This window comes from Eleutherodactylus coqui, chromosome 2 (genome assembly GCF_035609145.1).
Source record: "Eleutherodactylus coqui strain aEleCoq1 chromosome 2, aEleCoq1.hap1, whole genome shotgun sequence".
In the NCBI taxonomy this organism is placed as follows: domain Eukaryota; kingdom Metazoa; phylum Chordata; class Amphibia; order Anura; family Eleutherodactylidae; genus Eleutherodactylus; species Eleutherodactylus coqui.
This window is the reverse complement of record NC_089838.1, coordinates 69,593,610-69,616,782: the sequence shown is the minus strand read 5'-3', so window position 1 is coordinate 69,616,782 and position 23,173 is coordinate 69,593,610. Positions and strand designations below refer to the sequence as shown.

Sequence of the window (23,173 nt, the reverse complement as noted above, 5' to 3'; positions counted from 1 at the left end):
GTTTGGATCCACAGACAATAGTCATAATAATGATATCTCTTTTCATCAGATGCCGGATTTCAAATCCCATCATTTGCATTATAAATACCAAAAGAATAAAGCCCTGGAATATTAATCCAAATGCAAATAATGAGCTCCTGTAATAGGGGAACATAACATCGCTTTAATATTGTCATCAGGGAAGAAGAAATATCCTTACCTGTAAGATGCAGAATGATTACCTGCAGGGAATATAGATATTCCTCCTCTTGCAGAGCAGTCACAGATATGACTAACAGTAATGTGATTCTCAAAAAAAAAGAGGTTCAGAAAGTCCTTTAGCTGAAAGGAAATCAGTTTGTATGCAAGAAGTCTACTGCTTGTGCTCATGTAGGAATAAATAATAAAACCCAGAGCAAACTGAGCTGCATCCTCCATATGAAAGGGGAAGCCCTCTAGTGGCCATTGGTGGAATCAGCACATTAAATGCTAGCAGGACATAGGAGAGTGATAAAGTACAAATGTCATGCAACAGAGATGGGTGACCTGACAGAAGTATCCCATCTGCTGTTTTCTGTGCCTTCTAATAGTGTCAGTGAAGGTACTGCAGATGAGTAGAAGAATAGTAATATGCAGACTCACACAAGCGTGTTTGCGCGCATATTGGCGCACGCAAAATATAGGAGCGCAATATGCAAAGAATGAAACCCATTGATTTTAATGGGTGCATCCTCACTTAATAGCTTTGCCTGCACAAAAAAAAACCTTCAGCATGTTCTATTTTTATATACATTTTAGCACCAAAGTCCTTTATACACAATGCGCTGGAAAAAGAACACATCTGGAACTAATCAGCTTTTTAAATCAGGGCATTGGTGTGTCCCGCACCCATTTGAAATGGCCCTGCAAGCGAAAATAGTACTGTAGTATGCGCAAAAACGTACACAAAAGCTCATCATTAACAGCGCAAATGTGCACCCTAAGTTCTACAGTCAATCACCGTAAGGGCGCATTCACAAGAGGGAATTTGTGCAGCTAAGTTACAGTCGCAAAAAACCCCGCGACCTACTAGAACCAATGGTTTCCTATGGAAACATTCAGACCAAGAAATTTTAGGTGCACAAGAAAAATCACACCTAAAAAGATAGGACCTCAGCGACTGAAACTCAGCAACTGAAATTCCCTCCTGTGTGAATATATAGATCTTGATCTATTTTTTGTGCGCAAAACACGAGTGTCCGCAGACTCCTATGGGAGCTGGGAAAAAAGCGAGGGGGAGCAAGTTCTGCCATGCCACTAAACCCAGAAACACTCTGTCCCAGCAGCGATGAAGGGAAGCCCCACGACAGGGGACTCACTTTATTCCGGTAGCAGGGCTGGAGAGAGAGATGAAGGGACTTCCCAGCGCTTCCCTTCATCTCCCTGGGGATTCCCTTCTTCGTGTAGATGAGGGGACTATCTTCATCTCTCTGGGGATTCCCTTCATTGTTCATCTCCCCAGGTGTTCCCTTCATCACAGGGATCAGGGGACTACCTTCATCTCCTCATCTCCCTCCAAGGGTTACCTTCACTCGAGAGAGAGAGATGAAGTGACTCCCCGGGGAGAGGAAGGGAAGCCCTGAAGCTTCCCTTCATTTCTCTCTCTCTCTCTCTCCAACATCACATATTTTCAGTCCCTCCCTTTCAGCGCAGGAAGATGGCAGCTGAAGCTCGGGACTTCAGGGATGGAAAAACTGTGCGTTCAGACAATTTTCCACAGCTATAGTTGCAATTTTTTTGGACATAATAGCTGTGTGAATTCCACGCCCATGTGAGCGAGCGCTCAAGTTGTTTTGTAAGATGAAAGGCAATTCAATCAATTGCATTCTGGGCAAATAGGTTTTCTGACAAAATTGCCTAAGCACATAACAGCTGTGACCATAACCTAAAAATCATACAATCTGTCCTGCATTATCAGCTTCCAATTTGCGCATGAAAACTCACTGGAAAAATAGTTGCAAAATCACCTTCACTTGATGCAGAAATCTGTCTGGTATCTGGCAACTGTCAAAAAATGTGCAGTCTTGGTTTTAACCCAAAATCAAACAATTGTCTGGATTTTCACGATGAAAAGAGATGGAGGGTGAAAGCAATAGATCAATGGCAGGAACTGATTTATGGTCTCCTTATATGGGATACAGCCATGTGGAAGTTGAAGGTCAGGATAAAGCCTCAGCAATACAATTCCCTTTATTGTATCTTCAATAAATGTCAAAAGGGAATTCGACAAGATTATATGATCGCTGAGGGTCCAATGATCACTAGGAAAAGGGAGCTGAGCGCCTGTTACAGAGGAGTTTGAATGGAGCAGTTGTCACCCATGTGCATTGTGGCCCCATTCAAAATCTATGGGGCTGACAGAGAAGCCGTGGATTCTATCACTAGAACAGGGTCCCAAGCCCCCCAGTCCTCCTTACTGCATGACCACTGTGAGGAGGAATTGGAATGAAGCAGTGGTCAAGCATGCAATGGGCTGACAGAACAGTGGGGTGCATGGTCAACCGCCACCTCATTCAACCTCCTCCTCATGGTGCTTGTGCAGTAAGGAGGAATGGAGGGGCTTGATACTCTGTTTAAGTGATGGGGAAGGGGTCCTAGTTCTTGAACCTCCAGTGATCAGACATTTATGAATGTTCATTGTGGCACCCCCCTCCTTTAAATGGAATCTGTCACCGGGTTCATGCTGCCTGAAACAAGGGCATCATGAACCTGGGACAGGAATGCCTATTGCCTCTGTATATGATTCACTTTGAAACGCTGCGGTATTTCAGAAAAAAACACTTTGAAGTTTGACTTGGGAACAAAGCTCCAAGTCGTGGAGATTAGCCGTGCTGACTTAGCTTTATCCCTATACACAAAAGGAAAGAGAGCTGTGGATGGGGAAAACCCAGCACCGCCCACTTCCATGACTCGGAGCTCCTTTCCTGAGTCAAACTTCAAAGCAGGTTTTTGCCGAAACGCCTGCAGCATTTTTTTAAATAAAACATACGCGGGGCAATGGGCATCCCTGTTCCAGGCTCTTGCTGACTACCTGGCTGCTACCTGCTACACTTTGCTTTTGTTTTTAACACATTTTGCATAATTACATGTAATGCTGCCAAATGCATTAATACGGAATATATCCCTATGTAGTAAATATGCTCCATTTTTTACTACAATATTATATAGTAATAATAGCATAATAATACCAACATAATATCCCTATACATAATAATACCCTTCAATGTGCAAATATTACCACCTATGCAATGTATTTGTGCTACAAAGTATATAACACTCACAATTAATGGTGTCACAACCCTGTGGATAAAGCCTAAAACCCGAAATATGAAACATACGGTTAACGCTTGTTTCATGTGGCCACTGTTTTCAGGGTCCCTATTACACCGGGACCCATCAGTCCTAAGTAATTTAAGTTCTATGGTAATTTATGTTTAATTCAGTAGAACCGTGTGGAATCTGGGCATTGCAGACATAATACAGACCCTAAAACCCTAAACTATGTGTATTATGGCCATGCTGGTCTAAGCAGCAATGCAGGACAATTCTATATCTATCTATCTATCTATCTATCTATCTATCTATCTATCTATCTATCTATCTATCTATCTATCTATCTATCTATCTATCTATCTATCTATCTATCTATATTACAGCTTTGTTTTCACACAGACTTACAAATGCACTTTACGCTTATTTAACTCATTAATGTATTATGTATGGTTACCACTTAACTTTTTATGATGTGTTCCTCACACTTTATAGCCTTGCAGAAGCTAAAAGGCTAGATGTGTGAATCAGGGGAAGGCTGGCATGAGTTTTCGGTTAGCAGATTACATATGCAACGGCAGCTGCAAGTGACGGTGCGGGACGGGAATCGCAATGTTCTACTTCAGTTATTTCTGAAAATTACATTTGGAAAAATGATTTCTTTCAGTTGTGGGATCCAGGACTCTGAGAAACAGGGGTAAGGTTGTCAAAAACAGCTGGTAGGATGGCACAACCTCCAAGGATATCAAAGTAGAAGTCCTGAGAAATTCCAACTAACTTCTCATTTATTTTGTTAAAACCAGACGTTGGTCACAATTCCTCAGGCCTGCTGCTTCTACTATCCTGGAAGGTTGCACCACCCTACCAGTTGTTTTTGCCAATCTCCTCCGTGTCGTACCACGTCTGTCTACAGCATCTGGTAGGGCAGCACCTTTATACTTTCTGTCCTATAGCAAGCTATTCTTCCATCTTCTCAGTCCTACCACCATCATGTAGGCACTAGAGATGAGCGAGCATACTCGATAAGGCAAACTACTCGAGCGAGTAGTGCCTTATTCCAGTACCTGCCCGCTCGTCTCTAAAGATTTGGCTGCTGGCGCGGGTGACATGTGAGTTGCGACGGTGAGCAGGAGGGAGCGGGGGGGGGGGGGAGAGAGGGAGAGAAAGATCTCCCCTCCGTTCCTCCCCGCTCTACCCCGCCGCTCCCCGCCCCCTTCCGGCACCCGAATCTTTAGAAACAAGCGGTCAGGTACTCGAATCGGGCACTACTCGCTCGAGTAGTTTGCCTTATGCTCGCTCATCTCTAGTAGGCACATAATCATCATTTGGGGTTTGCTCCACCAATTTTTTCCAACAATCTCTTCTTACGAGAAACAGGGGGCCTGGAGGTAGAACTCATAGTACTCATTTATTCATAGTACTGGGATCTCAATATGGAGAAGAGAGGCCTTATGGGCCACCTAAAGCTCCTGGGCCCGGGTGCAACCGCACCCCCTATAGTTACACCAGTAGGTGCAATGTTAATCCAGCCCTGATATAGATAATAACTGTATATCTAACAGTTTAATATTGTCAGTCTGTAAGGCAATTGGGGAGTTCTACCAAGACCTTAAATGGGGAACATTGACTTCTACCACATTGTTTTTTTCTTTCCATCCTCTGGATGAACATGGTGGTGGTGGTGGTGGGGTCATAGGCTGAACTGGATGGACGTATGTTTTTCGGCCTTATATACTATGTTACATTCACTGACCCATCTACAAATATGAAGAAAGAAGGGTATTCTTTTTCTCATTTATAGATTCCAGTCTTAATACCAAATTGCATCATTATATAAAAAAGAGACAGAAAGTCATATTCATTTGTGTAATAGCTGATTTCAGTGCATTGCAGCATTCACTACATATATAACTACGCAGATGGATAACCTTATTTAGACCTCTGCATTACGTGACACGTAACATTTTGGAAGCAGACGAAGAGGCTACTGATTGGGGGACATTTTTCTTTTCTTTAAGCTGATAATTAAAATGATAGAATTCTAGGTTTATATTTTATCATCACAAGTTCCTTTCCTTCTTTGATCTATGGAATGTTTCGGTGCCAGGACATTACATCACCACTGTCTCCTTGTCCAAGCTAAGAGATGTGAGTCTCGTTACAGCCTATTACACCACATGCCCAGCTCCACTGTCTGCCTACAGCCAAAATCAATGCAAACCTTGCATGAGGCCCTATAGAATAAAAATGGATGAATAATAGGAACATGCTGTTCTCTTACTTTACACAAACTATACTGGTAGAGCCAGCGGTGACTCAGGATGCAAAGAAAATACTAGTCTGTAAATCATGTTTTTTTTTCTGGTTCTGGTACCATTATGGACTTGTTACCTGAATTTTTGAACAAATTCCACTTATGTCAAGAGATTTGCTACAGCCAGCAATTAATAGAAAGTGTCATTTAGGCAGGAATAGGCTCACTTCACATTGGCATCGGTAATCCATTCTGCATTTTTAAGACTAGTAACAGATCTGAGAAGAGAGAAAAAGGGTTTGATTTTCTCAAAGCTGATCTGGAAAGTTTCCATTCCTTCATTCTGTATTTTAGTGGAAAATGAAGAGCGCACGGACCAATGCTACTGAGCATGAGAGCACAATGATCCTCATGCCAATTGTCTACTGAAGGTGTTTCGCAGTAGAGTTTACTTTCAAGTATGTAACAAATGAAGCAGATAAATGAAGAACCTCTTGTTCCCAAAGATAATGTTACTGATTTCCTCTGGAACTTCTAAAGTCAGATCTGAAGGAAATTGTGGATTAAGCCTAAGTAAAATATTTGTTTGCTGCATCCTTTAGAACATGTGCAAAGTATACAGTCTGCTGTGATATATGGGATAAACTAGTAGTACACATAATGAACACTTGTATGGGGTTGTTTCCACTTGGTGATACTAAGTATTGTGAACTCATCCATACTAATATTATAAATGCCAAAGAAGCTCTGTCTGTCTGTTACCTTTTTTACGGCTAAACCGATTTTAATTAAATCTGGCAGGGAGGTCGCTTGCGTCTTGAGGAAGGACATAGGCTACGTTTTATCCCCAAAATGTATAGAGTTCTCTAGGGAGAGCGACAAGACAGATTTATTTGGTGATGCGCAGGCGCAGCTCCGCTCCACCACTGGCGCAGCACCGTGCAGCAAGGCGGAGGGGAGGTGCAGATCATAAGCTAGGCCTACACAAATGGGCAGACACGTGAGGGCAGATGTCATTGCCGCATGTATGCAAAATATTAAAGGGGTTGTCCCGCGGCAGCAAGTGGGTCTATACACTTCTGTATGGCCATAATAATGCACTTTGTAATATACATTGTGCATTAATTATGAGTCATACAGAAGTTATAAAAAGTTTTATACTTACCTGCTCCGTTGCTGGCGTCCTCGTCTCCATGGTGCCGACTAATTTTCGCCCTCCGATGGCCAAATTAGCCGCGCTTGCGCAGTCCAGGTCTTCTCCTGTTCTCTATGGGGCTCCGTGTAGCTCCGTGTAGCTCCGCCCCGTCACGTGCCGATTCCAGCCAATCAGGAGGCTGGAATCGGCAATGGACCGCACAGAAGAGCTGCGGTCCACGGAGGAAGAGGTTCCCGGCGGCCATCTTCACCGGTAAGTATAGAAGTCACCGGAGCGCGGGGATTAAGGTAAGCGCTCCGGTAAGCTTTCTTTAGGTCCCTGCATCGGGGTTGTCTCGCGCCGAACGGGGGGGGGGGGGGGGGGGTTTGAAAAAAAAAAAACCCGTTTCGGCGCGGGACAACCCCTTTAAGTGTGGCGGAGCGGAGGGAAAAGGGGTGCACATCGTCTGAACAAGGCCTAAGAGACATAAAACCCTGTATAACACACAGAGAGTGTTATACAGAGGTTTTAAGGCTCATAGACTGTGTAATACACCAGTTGTAGGAGTTTTGGTGAACTTCCAATTCAGTTCAAGCTAATTTGGAGCATACCAAACTTTTTGCAAAAGTTCGGTGAACCAGCTAAACCAAACTTTGAAAATGTTCACAAATCACTACTTATAGCAGTGCTGTTGGTCACGGGATATGCCTGCTCCATGTAGGTATATGTGGGAGGGGTTGTAGTCTGGAGCATGGTATTTCTAAACAACACAGTCTTTCTAAACATCTCAATTGTAGTTTATGAAACTTGTATAATGAATACTAGCCATAAATAAAACAAGTGACTTGTTCAAAACTGTATTGACATCAAGACATACCCTGTCCATATTGCATATCATCCGTTGAATGCTCTACCGTTATTTCAATATCTGCATACAATACTACATGCAGTGAATATATTTCAGAGGTTATTGGTGATGAAATACCTTCTTTAGGGCTCAGTCACATGGTTGTTTTAACACGCAAATCTTTGTGCGCAAAAGACATGCGTTCAATAATTCGCATGACCAAAGAGGGCGGCACGCATAAAAAATGCACTTAGACGCGTTTTTCCAAACAAAAAGTGCGCTGTGCCCTGTGACAGCTGCAGCAGGGGATTCTTTGGATGTGAAACCCCTGTATGCTGTCACATCCAGGGGTTTCACCTTTGATCGATGGAGCTGGCGGCAGCAGCGGCGGCCCCATTGACATACAGAGAACATTGTGATCCTCTGGTACAGCTGTGAAAGCTGTGCCAGAGGATTTCTTCAGCTCCACGGGGAGTCCCTTTGTCACTGAACACTATGACAGCACTGTCACAGTGTCCAGTGACAATGGGACTTCCCGCGGAGATGAAGAATTCCTCAGCCACAGCTCTCACAGCTGGGGCAGAGGACTGTAATGTTCTCCCATTGAATTCAATTGAGCTGGCGCTACAGCAGGCTCCATTGAAAGCAATGGGCTGCCGGCAAGCCCAGCAGTGATTTTCGGCGAAGGGCTTTACATATAAGCCCTTCCCTGAAAATCATCCCTAAAATCCCTGCTGAAAAGGCTGCCTCTGATTGGCTGAGCGCAGGGACCAATCACAGGCAGTTCTCAGCTGTCATTCAATAGCTGAAAGCTGCCTCTGATTGGTCACAGTGTTCAGCCAATCAGAGGCAGCCCTTTCAGCAGTGCATGAGGAGACCGGCTGGTTGCGCTTGAGCCCCGGTAAAAATGGCAACAGCACGCAAAATAAATTTACTATTTGGTTTCTGCTTCTACTGTATGTTGCAGCCATGGTTTAACATGCACTTCTATATTTCTATTGGGATATATTTCATTGGGTAGTGCTGACCTATTTTATTCATTTTTGTACAACTATTGTGAAGTTTTGGCTGCCTTCACTTGGTCGTGCACACCTGCCGCCCACTTATCTTCTGTCCCTCCTACTGGACCATATGAATGGTATCCTACCTTCCCTGATTTTATTTGTAGGCTTAGACCCAAGAGAGGAGTATTCTGAGAGGAACCCAACTTTTTCCAGGTTGAGATTATACCACCTAGTTTTAGCATTAGGACTAGAGTTGAGCGAACATACTCTGTCTAGCTTGATGCTAGTTCGAGTATTAGCTTACTGATGGTGCTCATTAATCAAACGAGCATCAAGCCGAGTTTGACCCTGCCCCAGTTTTTGGCTCCTCCCCACCGCAGCGCGCGTCAATGGCACATTTTTTGGCTGGCAGGCAGGCGGGGGGGAGACAGAGCGAGACAGACGCCCGGCGTCCCACGTACAAAGATGCTCGAGTCTCCCATTGTAGCTAATGGGGTTCGTTACTCGAGTAGAGCTCTCGAATTTTACGAAAAGCTCAACTCGAATAACGCGGACCCGAGCATTTGGGTGCTTGCTCATCTCTAGTTAGGACCCATCTGAAAGCTTGGTCACCTGGACATTGGTAGATGGGCCAATGTAATTTGATCATATTATATACCAAGAACCTTGCATTATTTAATGTGGTTAGAGTATTTATTATAGGTATGTATACCTCTGATAGTAAATATATTATGAGTGCTGTTGCTGTTTTTGGTTTCTGCTTCTACTGTATGTTGCAGCCATGGTTTAATGTGCACCTATATATTTCTATTGGGTAGTGCTGACCTATTTTATTCTTTTTTGGGGTGCAATACCAGGTTTATATATGGTATCACAAATGTTCTTGCTGGTTTGGGAGGTGGGCAGAGTTTAGCCCCATCCACTATCCTTAACATAGGGCCATGTCTTCTAGGCAGTGAGGCACTAGCTCAAAAACTAAACAGATCAGCAGTCGTCTGTATAGCTGTACAGAAACAGAGTTCAGATATGTGGAATGGATTTCTAGATGCAGAAATTCCTACAACAAATTGGTTGCTCTGATCAAGCAGGGGTTTTCCACAGATTATGGGTTTCCCTTATCTCTAAACAAATATTCTATAAATTTGTACTGTATAAAACGTCAAAGACTTTATAAAAAATAGGAAGATATATAAAATATGCCATTAAAATATCTGCTAAAGTATCTTAGTCTGCTCCCAAATGTCTGCCTCCAGAGCTTTGTACATCCCATTATAGGGTTAACTATGAAAAAGGAACCCAAGGTCTAGATACTTGCAGATGATTAAGCAAATTCTTTCTTAATAATACTCAGCATTACACTTATTTACTACTGATGGAAATAGTGCTTGAAAAACTGTTGATGCTTGCCATATTAAAACACATCCTGATAAAAATTCATTGCATACAAGCTGTTTACTCCATGTTTAATAAGCTGCAGTAAGTGGATTACAGGAATTAATTTTTCTGACCTTTATTGTGTACACTACACAGGCATTTTGGCTAGACAGCCTTAGCAATGTTGATTGCTTGTTCGGTATTTGCCGATATATGTGGGTCTGTGGTTCATCTGAAATGTTGAGGAAGTTTAGTACTAAATACTGGCCTTATTTTGTGAACATGACAATATGTTCAGATTAGTTTCTCCATAGGATTGTTTAGGGACACAGAATTTTTAAAGGGGGTTTCAAAGCTCATTAATGTCCACTTGGAGACAGCAGTATGGACTCCTTTGTAGGGGGTTCTTTACTGTAAGAGCAGTGAGACTGTGGAACTGTCTGCCTGAGGACCTGGTGATGGCAAAACTGATAGAGGAATTTAAGAGCTAGTATTCCCGGTGGCTTGGGATGGTGAATGGATTAGTAGACCATGTGGAGTGAGCTCTTATCTGAAGTTTTATCACTTAGGACACACATGTCATACATGAGGCTCGTGGGCCGAATCCGGCTGGCCACCTCATTTTGTGTGGTCCGCTGACTGTGCATCAAACCTAAGAAGAATTCCACTCATCCCGCCTGTAGGTCCAGTCCGGTGGCAGCAGTGCAGTCTGTGACCGCTGACCTCCCCCCCCCCCCCCAAGCATATGCATTCACCATCCTGAGCAGAGAGGTCAGTGGCCACAGATTCCGTTCTGGAGCTGCAGGCTGAGTGAGAATAAAGCCTGTAGGGATGCTGCACAGCCAAAGGCCAATAGAGGGGTTGCTATTACTATTGGGACTACTATGGGGGTCACTATTACCACTGGGACCAATAAAGGGGCCACTATTACTACTGGGACCACTATGGGGATCACTATTAGGGCTTGTTCACACGAGCACTAGCATATTTCAGTCGTGCAAATATGTTACATATTTGCGTGACCGAAAATCACTTACTCCAGTATTTTCCAGCTGCTCCGGCATGTTTGTATGTGCACAAATAAACTGCCTATGTAGTGTGCAAATATGTGGGCTGATGTGGAAATGAGTTTGACACCTCTGACATATTCTCATGAACAGCTCAGAAGGGGTTTCAAGCAAGTAGGACATGTTTTCTGATTAATGCCCCAAACACTCTAAACCTAACATAAGAGTGCTAACCACACTGTCCGCCAATTAGTAGTTCAGTCACAGTAGCCGGGATCAACATTTTCCTTGCTGCCTGCACAGGAACGGATGCAGTTATAACATGAGTATATACACTATTTTGAAGGCAGCAGGGGTAAACAGTGGTCCTTGCTTCCATCACTTAAACACAAATGAACATGGAAGATATACCTACTCTTCAGGGAGTCATTGAGGTCCCCCCTTTTTCTTTTAGAAATGCCTGGACTCTTTGGGAAAGTAGGCATGCATGTCTCATTAAACTATGGAAATTGCTGCCTGAGGAGGTGGTGATGACAAAATCAATAAAGGAGTTTAAGAGGGGACTAGATGTCTTCTTAGAGCACTGCGACATTACATGATGTAGACATTATATGCTTGAGGGAGTTCAAAGAAGGGCAACTAAATTAATAAATGGAATGAGAGGAGTGGAATACCCAGAGAGGCTATCCAAATTGGGATTATTTACCCTGGAAAAAAGACGGCTAAGGGGGCGATAAAATAACTATCTATAAATACATAAGGGGACAATACAAGGATCTCTCCCATGATCTGTTTATACCCAGCACTGCATTGGTAACAAGAGGGCATCCGCTACGTCTAGAAGAAAGCAGCTTTTATCAGCAACATAGAAGGGGGTTCTTTACTGTAAGAGCAGTGAGACTGTGGAACTCTCTATCTGAGGACATGGTGATGGCAAAATCAAAAGAGGAACTTAAGAGGGGGACTAGATGTCTTTCTAGAGCGCTACGATATTACAGGATATAGATATTAGGTGACCAGGGGGTTGATGATCTCAAATGTTGAATCAGGGCTTACTCTAGCTGCCATTATGAAGTCAGGAAGGAATTTTTTTCCTCGGAATGAGCTAAATCGCTGCTTGGGTTTTTTTTTTTGCCTTTCTCTGGACCAACAAGGTGGAGGAGGGGGGATTGAAACAGGCTGAACTAGATGGACATTGTCTTCATTCAGTCTAACCTACTAATTTACTATTAAATAGCCAGAAGGGTTGTTGGTCCTGGGATCTTCCGACTGCCGGACTTGGAGACTGGAAGGAACCTTCTCTGAAGAGTGTTGATCCAGGGAGTCTTCTGACTGCCATTATGGGGTCGGGAAGGATTTTTTTCCCCCTGGGTGGGGAAATTGGCTTCTGCCTCACTGTTTTTTTTGCCTTCATCTGGATCAACAAGGGGAGGTGGAAACAGGCTGAATGGATGGACATTTGTCTTTTTTTCAGCCTAGCGTACTATGTTACTACTATGTATACATGTAATTACAAATTACTATTCAGGCATTCAGACGGACTTGATTCTTATGCAAGAAAGTCAGGTTCACACAACTGCAGTGTTTCTGTACTTTTGCTATTGGTTTAACATTTAAGAAAAACTCAGCCTTTATTCTTCTTTAATCTAATCTTGCTTTTCTTAGAACTTTGTCTCCCAAGGTGTAGACACCATTTCTAAGGAATACTCATACAGACCTCATACTGTGCTTTAATAGGTCCAGCAAAGTGTTTGATCTTAACCATAAGGGGACTTCTATGTAATGTATTTGCGTAAGTGGTACTTGATGTAGAGAATGAGAGTCCTGTCCCGTTCTGTGCTTATGTACAGGCAAATACATGATTTCTTCTCCAATGTGTTTGCTTTAGTTTTTAACTCCTAATTTCATGCTCTACTGTAATGATTTGCCTTTAGGAGGATGACTTCATTTCTACAAGTATTTGGAGAAGTGAAATGAAGATAACGCAGCTAATATGAGAGCGTAATAGGGTTTGTGTGAAATAAATCTAGTAATAACGACAGAATTATCTGGGGAAATGAAGAGGATTATGTTTAGAAGGCTTCTTATTGTCGCTGTAAACATGTCCTCATGTACTGGATTCCCCGAGTAGGATGCTCAAGCTGCAGACGCCTTTCTGGTCACAATGGAGAAACTACCTGTTCTTTAATTGCTCAGGTTTAGACGGGACATATTTTGCTACTCTTCATTTCTAGTAAGAGGATATTGAACAGCTGCACCTCCTCTCGGTCCTCCTATAGTCTCGTGGTCTAGTAGTGATTTCTGTAGCACGACTGCATTACTGCAAAGGCTCTGCAGACTCAGCACTTGGACTTGCAGCTTCTCTAGTGCACTGCCAGTCCTTGGAGTCGGGCTCTAGGGTGGACTCACACAGGCATAAACACAAAAACGCATGCAATATCACACCTTTTTAGGCACTGAAGGTTGTACAATCGCGTGCGCATCTGTGCATTTCAATATTTTTTGCGCTACTGCGGTCACACCCATGCTGTGATTTAAGAGGCTATGCAACCTACTTGGTGTTTTCGATCCCGCGTGAAATTGTGCAGAGTATTGCGCAATTACAAGTGGAATTAGGCACCCATTTGCCTACCTCCACAGGCTGCTATGGTGTTTTTGGTGCGCAGATGTGTGCTAAAGTAGAGCATGGTGTGGTTTTTTTCGTCCGCGCAAAAGTCAGAATGAACTCAATGGGTTCTATTCTCTGTGCATTGTGCATGCAGATGTTTTGCGCATGGAAACATGGGCGTATTTGCACGCGCTTTTGCATGCACAAAGTTTGCACACATAATACATACAGAATAGAGCCCGATTTTTCACATGCTAATGCGAATGGAAAATGCCCGTGTGAGTCTTCCCTAAGGGAGGATTCATACAGGCGTATTTGCACACGTTCTTGCATGCGCAAAATTTGAACACACAATAAGCACAGAACAGAACCCATTGATTTCAACAGGTTGTTCACATTTGAGTTTTTGGCACACATAGAGAAAAAATACGGCATGCTCCATTGGGGTGTACAAATGCATGCGCAATACACTGCACAATTTCGCGGGGAAAAGAACATATCTGGAAGTCATTAGGCTAAATAGCCAATTAAATTGGTGTGTCCCATGTGCAAAGAACTAGGCACTGTGAGCGCAAAAAGTGCACCGATACACTGGCATGCGTGCAAAAAACATTGTTCATAGCACAAATACATTGCGCTGTGGCGTGCGCAATTACGTGCGTAAATCTGCCCTAATGGGGATGCTTAGTCCAATCATGGATTATATACTGATAATAGAATTGTGAGAAAATACAGTTGATTAACTTACAAGTACAAGCAGAGAACTCCCATACAATCTCCTGGTACATAGCGGCGGGCTCAACCCATAAGTAAATGAACCATGTTTGTTCCTGATCACTATTTCTTCCATTATCTGTACACAGTGATGGAGGAAGAACCCCCATCAACCTGCTCTCCTTTCTTTTTCTGCATACATGAAGTCAAGCTGAAGTTTCTTCCAGGCCAAATTGTAGCAAATGGCACTAGACCATCGCCTAGAATTACTGCCAGTCATAGAATGCTCACCCCTCATAAACAGCAAGCTTATCTTTATAGTTGTGAATGTATGTTTTTCACACAGCTAAGGGACATAGGAGCGCTCCTACTTTTTAGTTTTTGGGGAAAGTCAGTTTGGTATGGAATGCTTCACCCTAACTTTTCTAATTCTAGCTGACTAAGAACTTACATTAGCAGCAAATGGCTATGCCCGAGCTATGTTCACATCAGGCACATTTCACATATACAATGAAGATGCGTAAAGATTATAATCTGATGTAAAATGAAGAGCGTCTGTTTATCAGAATATTAAAAAGAGCCTGTCCTCATGTCAGCGCGGTCGGCTGCATAGCCATGCTGACTCCAGCGATATCTCTCTTTACCCTCTACTCCCTCCTGTTCTCTTGTAAAGGCTCTTCTTAAGGCCCCTTTACACGGAAAGATTATCATTCGCTAATCCTTTGGTTTAAATATTGGTCGTTCAGTCATTCTTAGTCACTTATATAGCGAATGTGAATGACTGAACAACTTCTGGTTCAAACGAGCCAACGTATCTGCTGTATATACAGGCTAACCAAGCAAACTGTATAAATGGACCCTTAATTTCATTTCCTGGATCTATCAATGTGTCAGGTAAGTGGTCCTTACCACTCACTATCTATAGGTGATGTCAGACTTAATGGACAGTGAAAGGTGTGAAGCGCCCACCTGACACCACATTCACAACAAAACTAAGAGGAGCCCATACAGGGGAACAGGAGGGAGAAGAGCGAAAAGAGAGATTTTCTTCGAGTCAGCAGGGCCACAACTGCAAAGCTAAGCTAAAGGAGGACATGACAGTGTACTGGCCCAGAGTTGGCGGGGTCCCTCCATGATCTTATATGTTTGTCTCGTGCCATTGTATTGTCAGTGTCTTACATGTAGTATGCATTTGTAATGTATATTGCACCTTTGTAGCACTGAATGAGTTAACGTCTGGGTTATGTCTGATAAATGTATCTTGTTGTATGTCATGTGACTATAATATATATGTGTTGGTAAGGATGCTGAGTGGAGGCAGTCTATTCTAGTCTTGTCTAAGTAAGTCTGAGAGAGTTAGTTCTGCATGTGACCCACACAGACGCAGCTCAGTCTGTGTGTGGAGAAACGGAAAAACCTGAACGATTCTCTTCAGCTTGGCCTGGGCCTACTCCACCCAGGATGTGCCAGTGTTAGCACTAAAGCATCGAGAGAGCGAGAGAAAAAGGGAAACAACTGAAGCGTGAGTGGTTGCCGGTAGAAAGTAGTGGAGAGACAAAATCGCCAGAAGCAGAATCACACAGATAACTAAGACTGTGGATTGTCTGGATTACCCCGAGAGAGCCTCTTTATCACACCACTTTCAAGAAGTGTACTTTGTTCTGAGCTACTGTTATCTGGTTGAAGTTAAGTAAACGGACATTACCGACCGTTTCCGGTTTTGTTCAGAAAGTTATCCCTGTGTGTAGACTATTTATTACACCTTCAGAATTCACCACAGAGGACGGAATGGTGGCGTTATGAGTGACAACGAACTTTCAGGTAACTGTTAGTTACCCATTCCCTGTGACCTCCCACAGCAGTAACTTGGAGGGTTCCCGACTTACCCCAAGGGGAGGAGATGGTAGAGCCCCATGACAGAAATCCTTATCTACCTCGCCATCTCCTCAGCTGTGGGCCCGCTCCTCGGATGCTGCAACAGGTCCTCCTTAAGGTAGTACATGTTGCAGTACTTGTTATTTCATCATATGATAAAGCATATGTTATATGCTAAGATTTTTAAGAGGATTTCGCCAAAACTTTTTCTTTCGGCTGTTTACAATGGGAGTCAGTGGGTGGCATACGCAGCCGTATGCGGTATGATTTAACTAAGTATGCTGGGCTACGAGTTCATACATAAAGTGAAAATGAAGCATGAACTCAGCTTAATGTATGGAATATCTGCGGACCTTTATAAAATATAATACCAGGAACTTTTTCTTGTATTCTCGAGCAGCTTTGGTTGCCAGGTTGATTGTCATCAAATTGGATTTGCCAGACAAAGGCACAACCTTCTTTCTAATGTGCTGGTTTGCATATATTTCATAGTCTGGATTGTAACAAAATTTCCATGGTGACACGGCACCTGGCAGAAATCACTAAGGGGACATGAAAATTTCACTAGGAACTGCAGTAATCAAGCTTTGACATTGAGCCTGTAACATCAAGTAATTATATCTCAGCATACACTTTTTAGTGTAGATAATCGTCCCTTTTCTTTCTGTTTGGTCTTCTTTGTGCATTATATTACACTAGCTTTTAGTATTAGAATTGCCTGTTTAACCAGTCCCCTTTTATATACTCCGTGACGTCATCACTCACCATTACACGCTGAAAATAAGTGCGCCATTAGGGCTTAAACAGACTAACGTGTTTGCGCACGTTTTTGCGTGTGCGAAATGCACGCCTGCAAAACGTGAGAACGCTAACCCATTAATTTCAATGAGTTCGTTCTCATAAGTGTCTTTCTTGCACGGAATTCGTGTGCGTGAGAAAAGATAGGTACTGCTCTATCTTTCTGCAGAAAGTTGTCGTAGAAGTCTATGGCAGGTTAAAAAATGTAACAACCCTTGTTCAAGCGTAGATATGCTCCGTTGCAGTGCGTGTATTTGCCCATATTTCTGCGAAAGCCCTTAATACAAAAAAATAAAAGAACTCAGCTGACTTGACTTGTGTACATTTACCCTGCAGTGTATCCATATTCTTAGCAATTGCCTTATTAGGCTGCTTCAGACGAGCATATGCGTAGATACACTCGCAATAATGTGATGTAATAGCGCTGCGAAGGAAGATCTATAGCGGGCGTATCCGCCCATTCCACGGACACACCTGCGCCGCGATTGAACCAACTGGGCAGCCTAATTAGTCCCTGAGATTATCGATTAACACCACTAAATCGCACAGTTCAGTGACTCCTATGGTGCCTTGGCTTTTTTCTAGCATTGACTAAAGGAATACTGGGTGTCTCCCGGAACTCAATGTACTCCTGTTGACTGCAGCTGTCATATCATTTTATGCCATGTTCTATCACATGCAATGCTACAGAGGAACACAGAGCTACTATCCCCTAGAATAGCTCCAAAATGGTGTGCCGTACTGATCATCATATGGCAACACACCTACGTGCAGGATATAAATTAAGCCGGTTATCCAGCCTTTAACAATTGCGGGTACCTCAGGATAGGCCATTATTATCTGATCGGTGGAGGTCAACCAATCAGGATCCCCATTGATGACCTGATTGAAGGTGCCTGTAGAAATCCTGCGTGTGCTGTAGCCTTTTTAATATTTATCTCAGCACAATCGTGTTAGTGCTCAGAATACAGTACTATCTATATCGGCCATTCTGAGTACTATACAAGCTCGTCCCATTGACTTCAATGCAATAAGCCTGTAGTACTCACAATGACCACCATAAATAATACAGTGACCTAAGCATTCATAGGATTTAGCTCAGATGCAAACACTGAAGAGGCTGTGGCACTAACAGAAGTACACCAGAGTCAACGGATCGGTGGTGATTCTGAGTGGCGGTTCCCCTCCCCTCCCGATTAGATATCGATGACCCTTAGGATAGGTTGGCAATTTTTAAAAACTGAATAAGAGCGGTTTCACATCTGTGTTGAAATCTCTGGTCAGAGGTACCGTTACAGATCTCGCACAAAATACAGCTTACGCATGCAGCACTTTTTCTTCCAGCTATAAGCCAGGCAGCTGGGCGGAAAGCGAACAGACCCAATTGTAGTCGGTGTCCATTAAGTGCTATTTGGTTGCGTCCCAAGACGAAGCCGTTCCGGCCATGGCGATTTCACCGTTCTTTCGAAACAGAACCGGAAAGCAGAACCTCCGTCACCGAGGTGAAACCAACCCTTTAATGTGGCTTCAACTTTGTTGAACAAACATTTTTAAACAGATACTATAATTTCAAAACAAATTAAAACGGCAACACAAATAAATCATCTTTTATGTTCTTGTTATTCATTTTGTTTCATAATACTCACAACGCACCAGTGCTCATTGCTTTGTCATCTAAAAGCCTCTATAGACGTGTTTTCAGCAACTCCGTACCTGTGCCTACGCCTGCTTCAAACTACATTCTAACTATCGGCAAGAGCAGCGCGCTCAATTTGTCTGTAATCCTTATTGTAATCTCATAATCCTTCTCTGCTCTTCAAAATTTACTAATATTTTTGTCTTTGTCGAAATTATTCATGTTATTGCTTAGACAATAAAAATTCTTTAGAGAACAGAAATGCTGATAAGTTCTCGAGAGTCTTCCGAATTACTTCTTTCATTAATCACAATACCCTGTGGTGCTTAGTCCATCTTTACGGGCTGCCAAAATGAAATCTATGGGAACAATTTGTGCCTGCAAGTATTAATATTTTACACTGTCTATTCTAATCCAGTCATTACAAAATAATCTCTATGTGACTTCAGGATTGATTACTGAATAGTAAATAAAAGGATCACTACAGAGGTGGAATTTAAAGGGAACCTGTCACCTATTTCATGATCCCCCTCTGAGGGTGTCATGCAATCAGTGACAGACGCTGATTTCAACTGTGTGTCAGTTATGTATGCATATAATGTACGGTGTGTTCACAGGTCGCTAACTCGCTGCGGATTTTGGTGCAGAATTTGGTGTAGTTTCACCCTTTCAATTGAATTCATATTTAACCCCTTCAGTGGCAGGTTTATTATTACCATATTATGGCAGGAAAATCTCCGGGGCTTGCTGCGCTGAGTATGCAGTAAAAACCTCTGAAGATTTCAGACGATAGCTTAGTGCTCTGCATATTTCAGCACTAGAGATGTCCACGGAAATCTTCCAAGGTTTAACTGCATGGTCAGTGCAGCAAGCCCAGAAGATTTTCCGGGCGTGCCACTAAAGGGGTTAATGGGTGAAATCTGCTGCAGATCTGCAATACAATCTGCAGCAAATTAAGAATGTGTGAATGCAGCTGTGATATGGTAAAACTTACATTGTGCTTTTGCAGTGAGCTGCAAGTGCTGAGAGCTATGAGTCTGGCATATTAATGAGAAGTGGGCTCACCCCTGTGCCGCTGACAAAGTTGACAATCAACGGAGGATGAGTAAGGGAGCCTGAATGCACTAAACTTTACACAAAATGTGGCATATTCATCCAGAACGCAGACAATTGAAATCAGTGTGCCTATCAGTACTGCATGTAGGAGGAAACAGGTTCCATTTAAAGCTTCTGAGCCCCAATGCAAAATCTGTAAGCCCCCTACATAACATGAGCGTACTGGTGTGTTCTTATGTGGCACCGGGTCTGTGAGGTCCCTTCGGATACCAGGGTCTGCCAGCTCTACTCAAGCCATGAGTGTACCAATGGATATCTGATAGATATGTACCAAGAACACCATTCCAAGCACACATGAGGAAATGTAAGGGTGCTTTGAGACGGAATGATTCAAAAAAATTGTTCAAACGAGCAAAAGTGATCGATAATCATTTGGCCTAAACACAAGCCAATGATTGAACAAGGAACAGAAATTGTTTGCTTTTTGCTTGTCGTTCATTTTATGCAGGCATAAAAATCATTGTTTGCTCGTTCACTTTAAATACCGATTGTTCAAAGGCTCTCATTCACTTATACAGCGAATGTGAATGATTGAATGATTCTCGTTCGAACGAGCCAACGATGCATCTGCCTGTAAGAGCGAACGAGCTAGCGATGACGTCACTCGCTCGTTCAAACAAGAATCAGCTCATCTAAAAGGACCCTAAATAAATAGCAATCAAATTTTTTTGCTCAGTTAATATCATAAAATTGCTAAGGTAGAGTTGTCATTTACTTATTTTCAATAATACTTACTGATTGGATAGTGTATAGATATATACAGGGGAGGTGAAAACACCACTCCCTGGCAGCATGCAGAACAGGCAAAATACAGATGGAGGAGCTGACCAGGTGCAAAGTACTGATGAACAGCCACTCACACCTACCGCACATTGGGGGTGGCTGCACACAGATATGGTTTCTTAAGGGTGCCAACCACACAGGTACATGTAGTACGCTTTGGAGGTTTGCAGGGTATTTGTGATGCCCCTAATTGATCTAGAGAGCTGCCCTGCACCTCGCAAGTGAACCAGAATAGTACAGACACCCTGGGATCCCCCAATATTCATAAACTAGACCACTTACTGCAAAAGTTACAAAAATACGAGGTATTAGTTGATATTTTGGCCAAAATACACAAGCACAACTTTTGCTGTTAAAAATTCTGGAACTCCGAGTGAAGATGGATCCAGCATAACCAGTGTGAACAAAGTTTTATACTTTTAGTATTTGCTGTAAATGCTATGCTTTTTTATGTCATGTACTACAGGCAAGCCACTAATTTCATTGCTAAACTAAGAAAATTAAAGCTTGAGTGATCTTTTTACCATATTTTTCAGAGTATAAAACGCAATTTGGGGCAAGGAAAAACATGACCAAAAAGTCTGTGTGTTTTATACTCCAAAGTCCGAGCCTCCTTGTATCATGTCCTTGTTCTCCTCCCTATCCGTGCTCCACTCCTTCTCTGTTGGTTCCTCTGTGGCTGCTCGGTCCTCTCACTGTATGGTGCTCAATCTTTCATAGTCGGACATTGGATAAGGTTGAGCATCATGAAGTGCTCTTCAAGGTCCCATCCATCTGCTGTGTAGGATATTACAGTGATAATCTGGATATGGGAGGCCTCTTAACATTCTCATTCCATTTTTGTTGTGGCTTTTAATTATTATTAATAATATTTTTTATATTTTTTGTTGTCTAAACCATGTGCATCTAATAGTCCGAAGAATATGGTAATGACTCTTTACACCGACACTATTTGTTGGCACAGTTTGTATGTATTAGGTCCTGTGAGACGAGTGTTTAGTTTCAATCATCCATAGAAGATTGTCCCAAATGATTGGAGATCAGGAAACAATCACTGAGGGACAGCAGTTGTTTTTTATGCACACTGTGTATTTTCTTTCTGTTTTTCGTCTGCATTTTGATTTCTATCCAATGTTCTTTATGGAAAACAACAATTGTTATTTTGACACAGTATGGATTCATTTCATTACAATTGTTGTCTTGCAGTTTTCGGTGACCCTCTCCTTTGCTTTATCAATAATACATTGTTTCATCGCTGCGTCTTCTAACATGCTATTGAAATGTATTCTAATTTTCTATCATTATTTGAAATATTTTCAGAGTCATTTTGTGGCATGTATGACTGCAATTCTTCATCAAATGGATGACCAGCATTATACTCACTACATTGGAATGTTTCAGTCAAGTTCAGACTTGGTGGTAAGTTCTACTTTATCTCTGGATAACTTAAGGACAATTGTTTTTTTAAAGCTAAGTGGTCACATTTTCCCTCATTGGCATATACTAACTATAGATACGGCAAAAGTAGACAAACTGAACCATAACTGTTATCTCATGTTCATACAAACATATCCCCATGTACAAAAATCCAATGCCCTATGCTAACTAGGCACAAATAGTCTAGTGGATGGCATGCTGCTTAGGAATTATCCAGACTTTCTCCCCTCCTCCTTCAATCCCACCCAATGCATTTGATTTCCATCTCCAGCTTCCCTTGGCTGGAGGCACTGACATCACATGTGATAATTCCTAAAACGCAGTGTATGCACCATGTCTGTACCGCATAATATTTCCAGCTTAACCCCTTGAGTGGCGGGTTTCCTACCACCCTGTCGTGCCCACAGGCAGGTTTTTTAAAATGGTCTAATCATTGAATTTCAACTAATTTTGCAGTTGCATCTCAAGAGCCATAACTTTTTCATTTTTCCATTGACATGACCGTATAAGGGCTTGTTTTTTGCGGGACAAGTTGTGATTTTTTAAACAGGGGGGAGGAAAAAAAGAAATGGGGAAAAAAGAAAAAAAGGGGCCATGTGATTAAGGGGTTAAATAATGCATTAACTTCCTTCTCTGGATCATTACGACGCTTGGATACCACATGTGTGATTGTATTTTTGATTTTTTTACAAAGTAAAGGGAGACAAGTGTTTTTATTATTTTTTTTAATAATTTTTTAACTTTTTTTTTTTGTCCCTTTAGGGGACTTCCACAGGGACCCATCAGGACCCCTGATCACATTCCGGGGGTCCGATGGTGACAGCCCTTTACATGCTGCAGTGACAGCCCTTTACATGCTGCAGTCACATAGACTGCAGCATGTAAAGAGTTAACACAGCAGAGATCGGAGGTTTTCTCTGATCTCTGCTGTAAGAGCTAGTACCTATCTGTCCTCTGATAGCTAACAACCAGCTCTCCCTGCCACAGAGACCATCGGCTTGCTTTTGACAAGCCGATGGTCTCTATGGCAACCTGTAAACAAAGCAGGAGATTGCCGACATATCGGCAATATCTTCTGCTGGTTTTTCAAAGCCCTTGCTTTGTTCTCTGTGGGTCTGTGCAGGCAGAGCACACTGTCACAGCTTGTGGCATTGTGCTCTGCAGCTCCCATAGTGATACATAGCCCGGAAATCTTCCGGGCTATGTTGCTATGAGCAGTGGAGCTCGTCCCGGAAATTTTCCGGGCGTGCCACTCAAGGGGTTAAGGGACACTGTGCATTTCACACACAGCTGTGCA

The 23,173-nt window shown here is 42.7% G+C and overlaps 1 protein-coding gene across 2 annotated transcripts in view; it reads left to right on the top strand.

Annotated features, from left to right (window-relative positions):
• The window catches only part of DOCK2 (dedicator of cytokinesis 2), a 677,690-nt gene that overhangs the window by 490,298 nt on the left and 164,219 nt on the right, over positions 1-23,173 (top strand). For both annotated transcript variants that reach the window (XM_066591098.1, XM_066591097.1), the window contains exon 28: positions 21,760-21,858. In XM_066591098.1, coding sequence (XP_066447195.1) covers positions 21,760-21,858 — 99 coding nt within the window. The remainder of the gene's footprint in view (positions 1-21,759; positions 21,859-23,173) is intronic.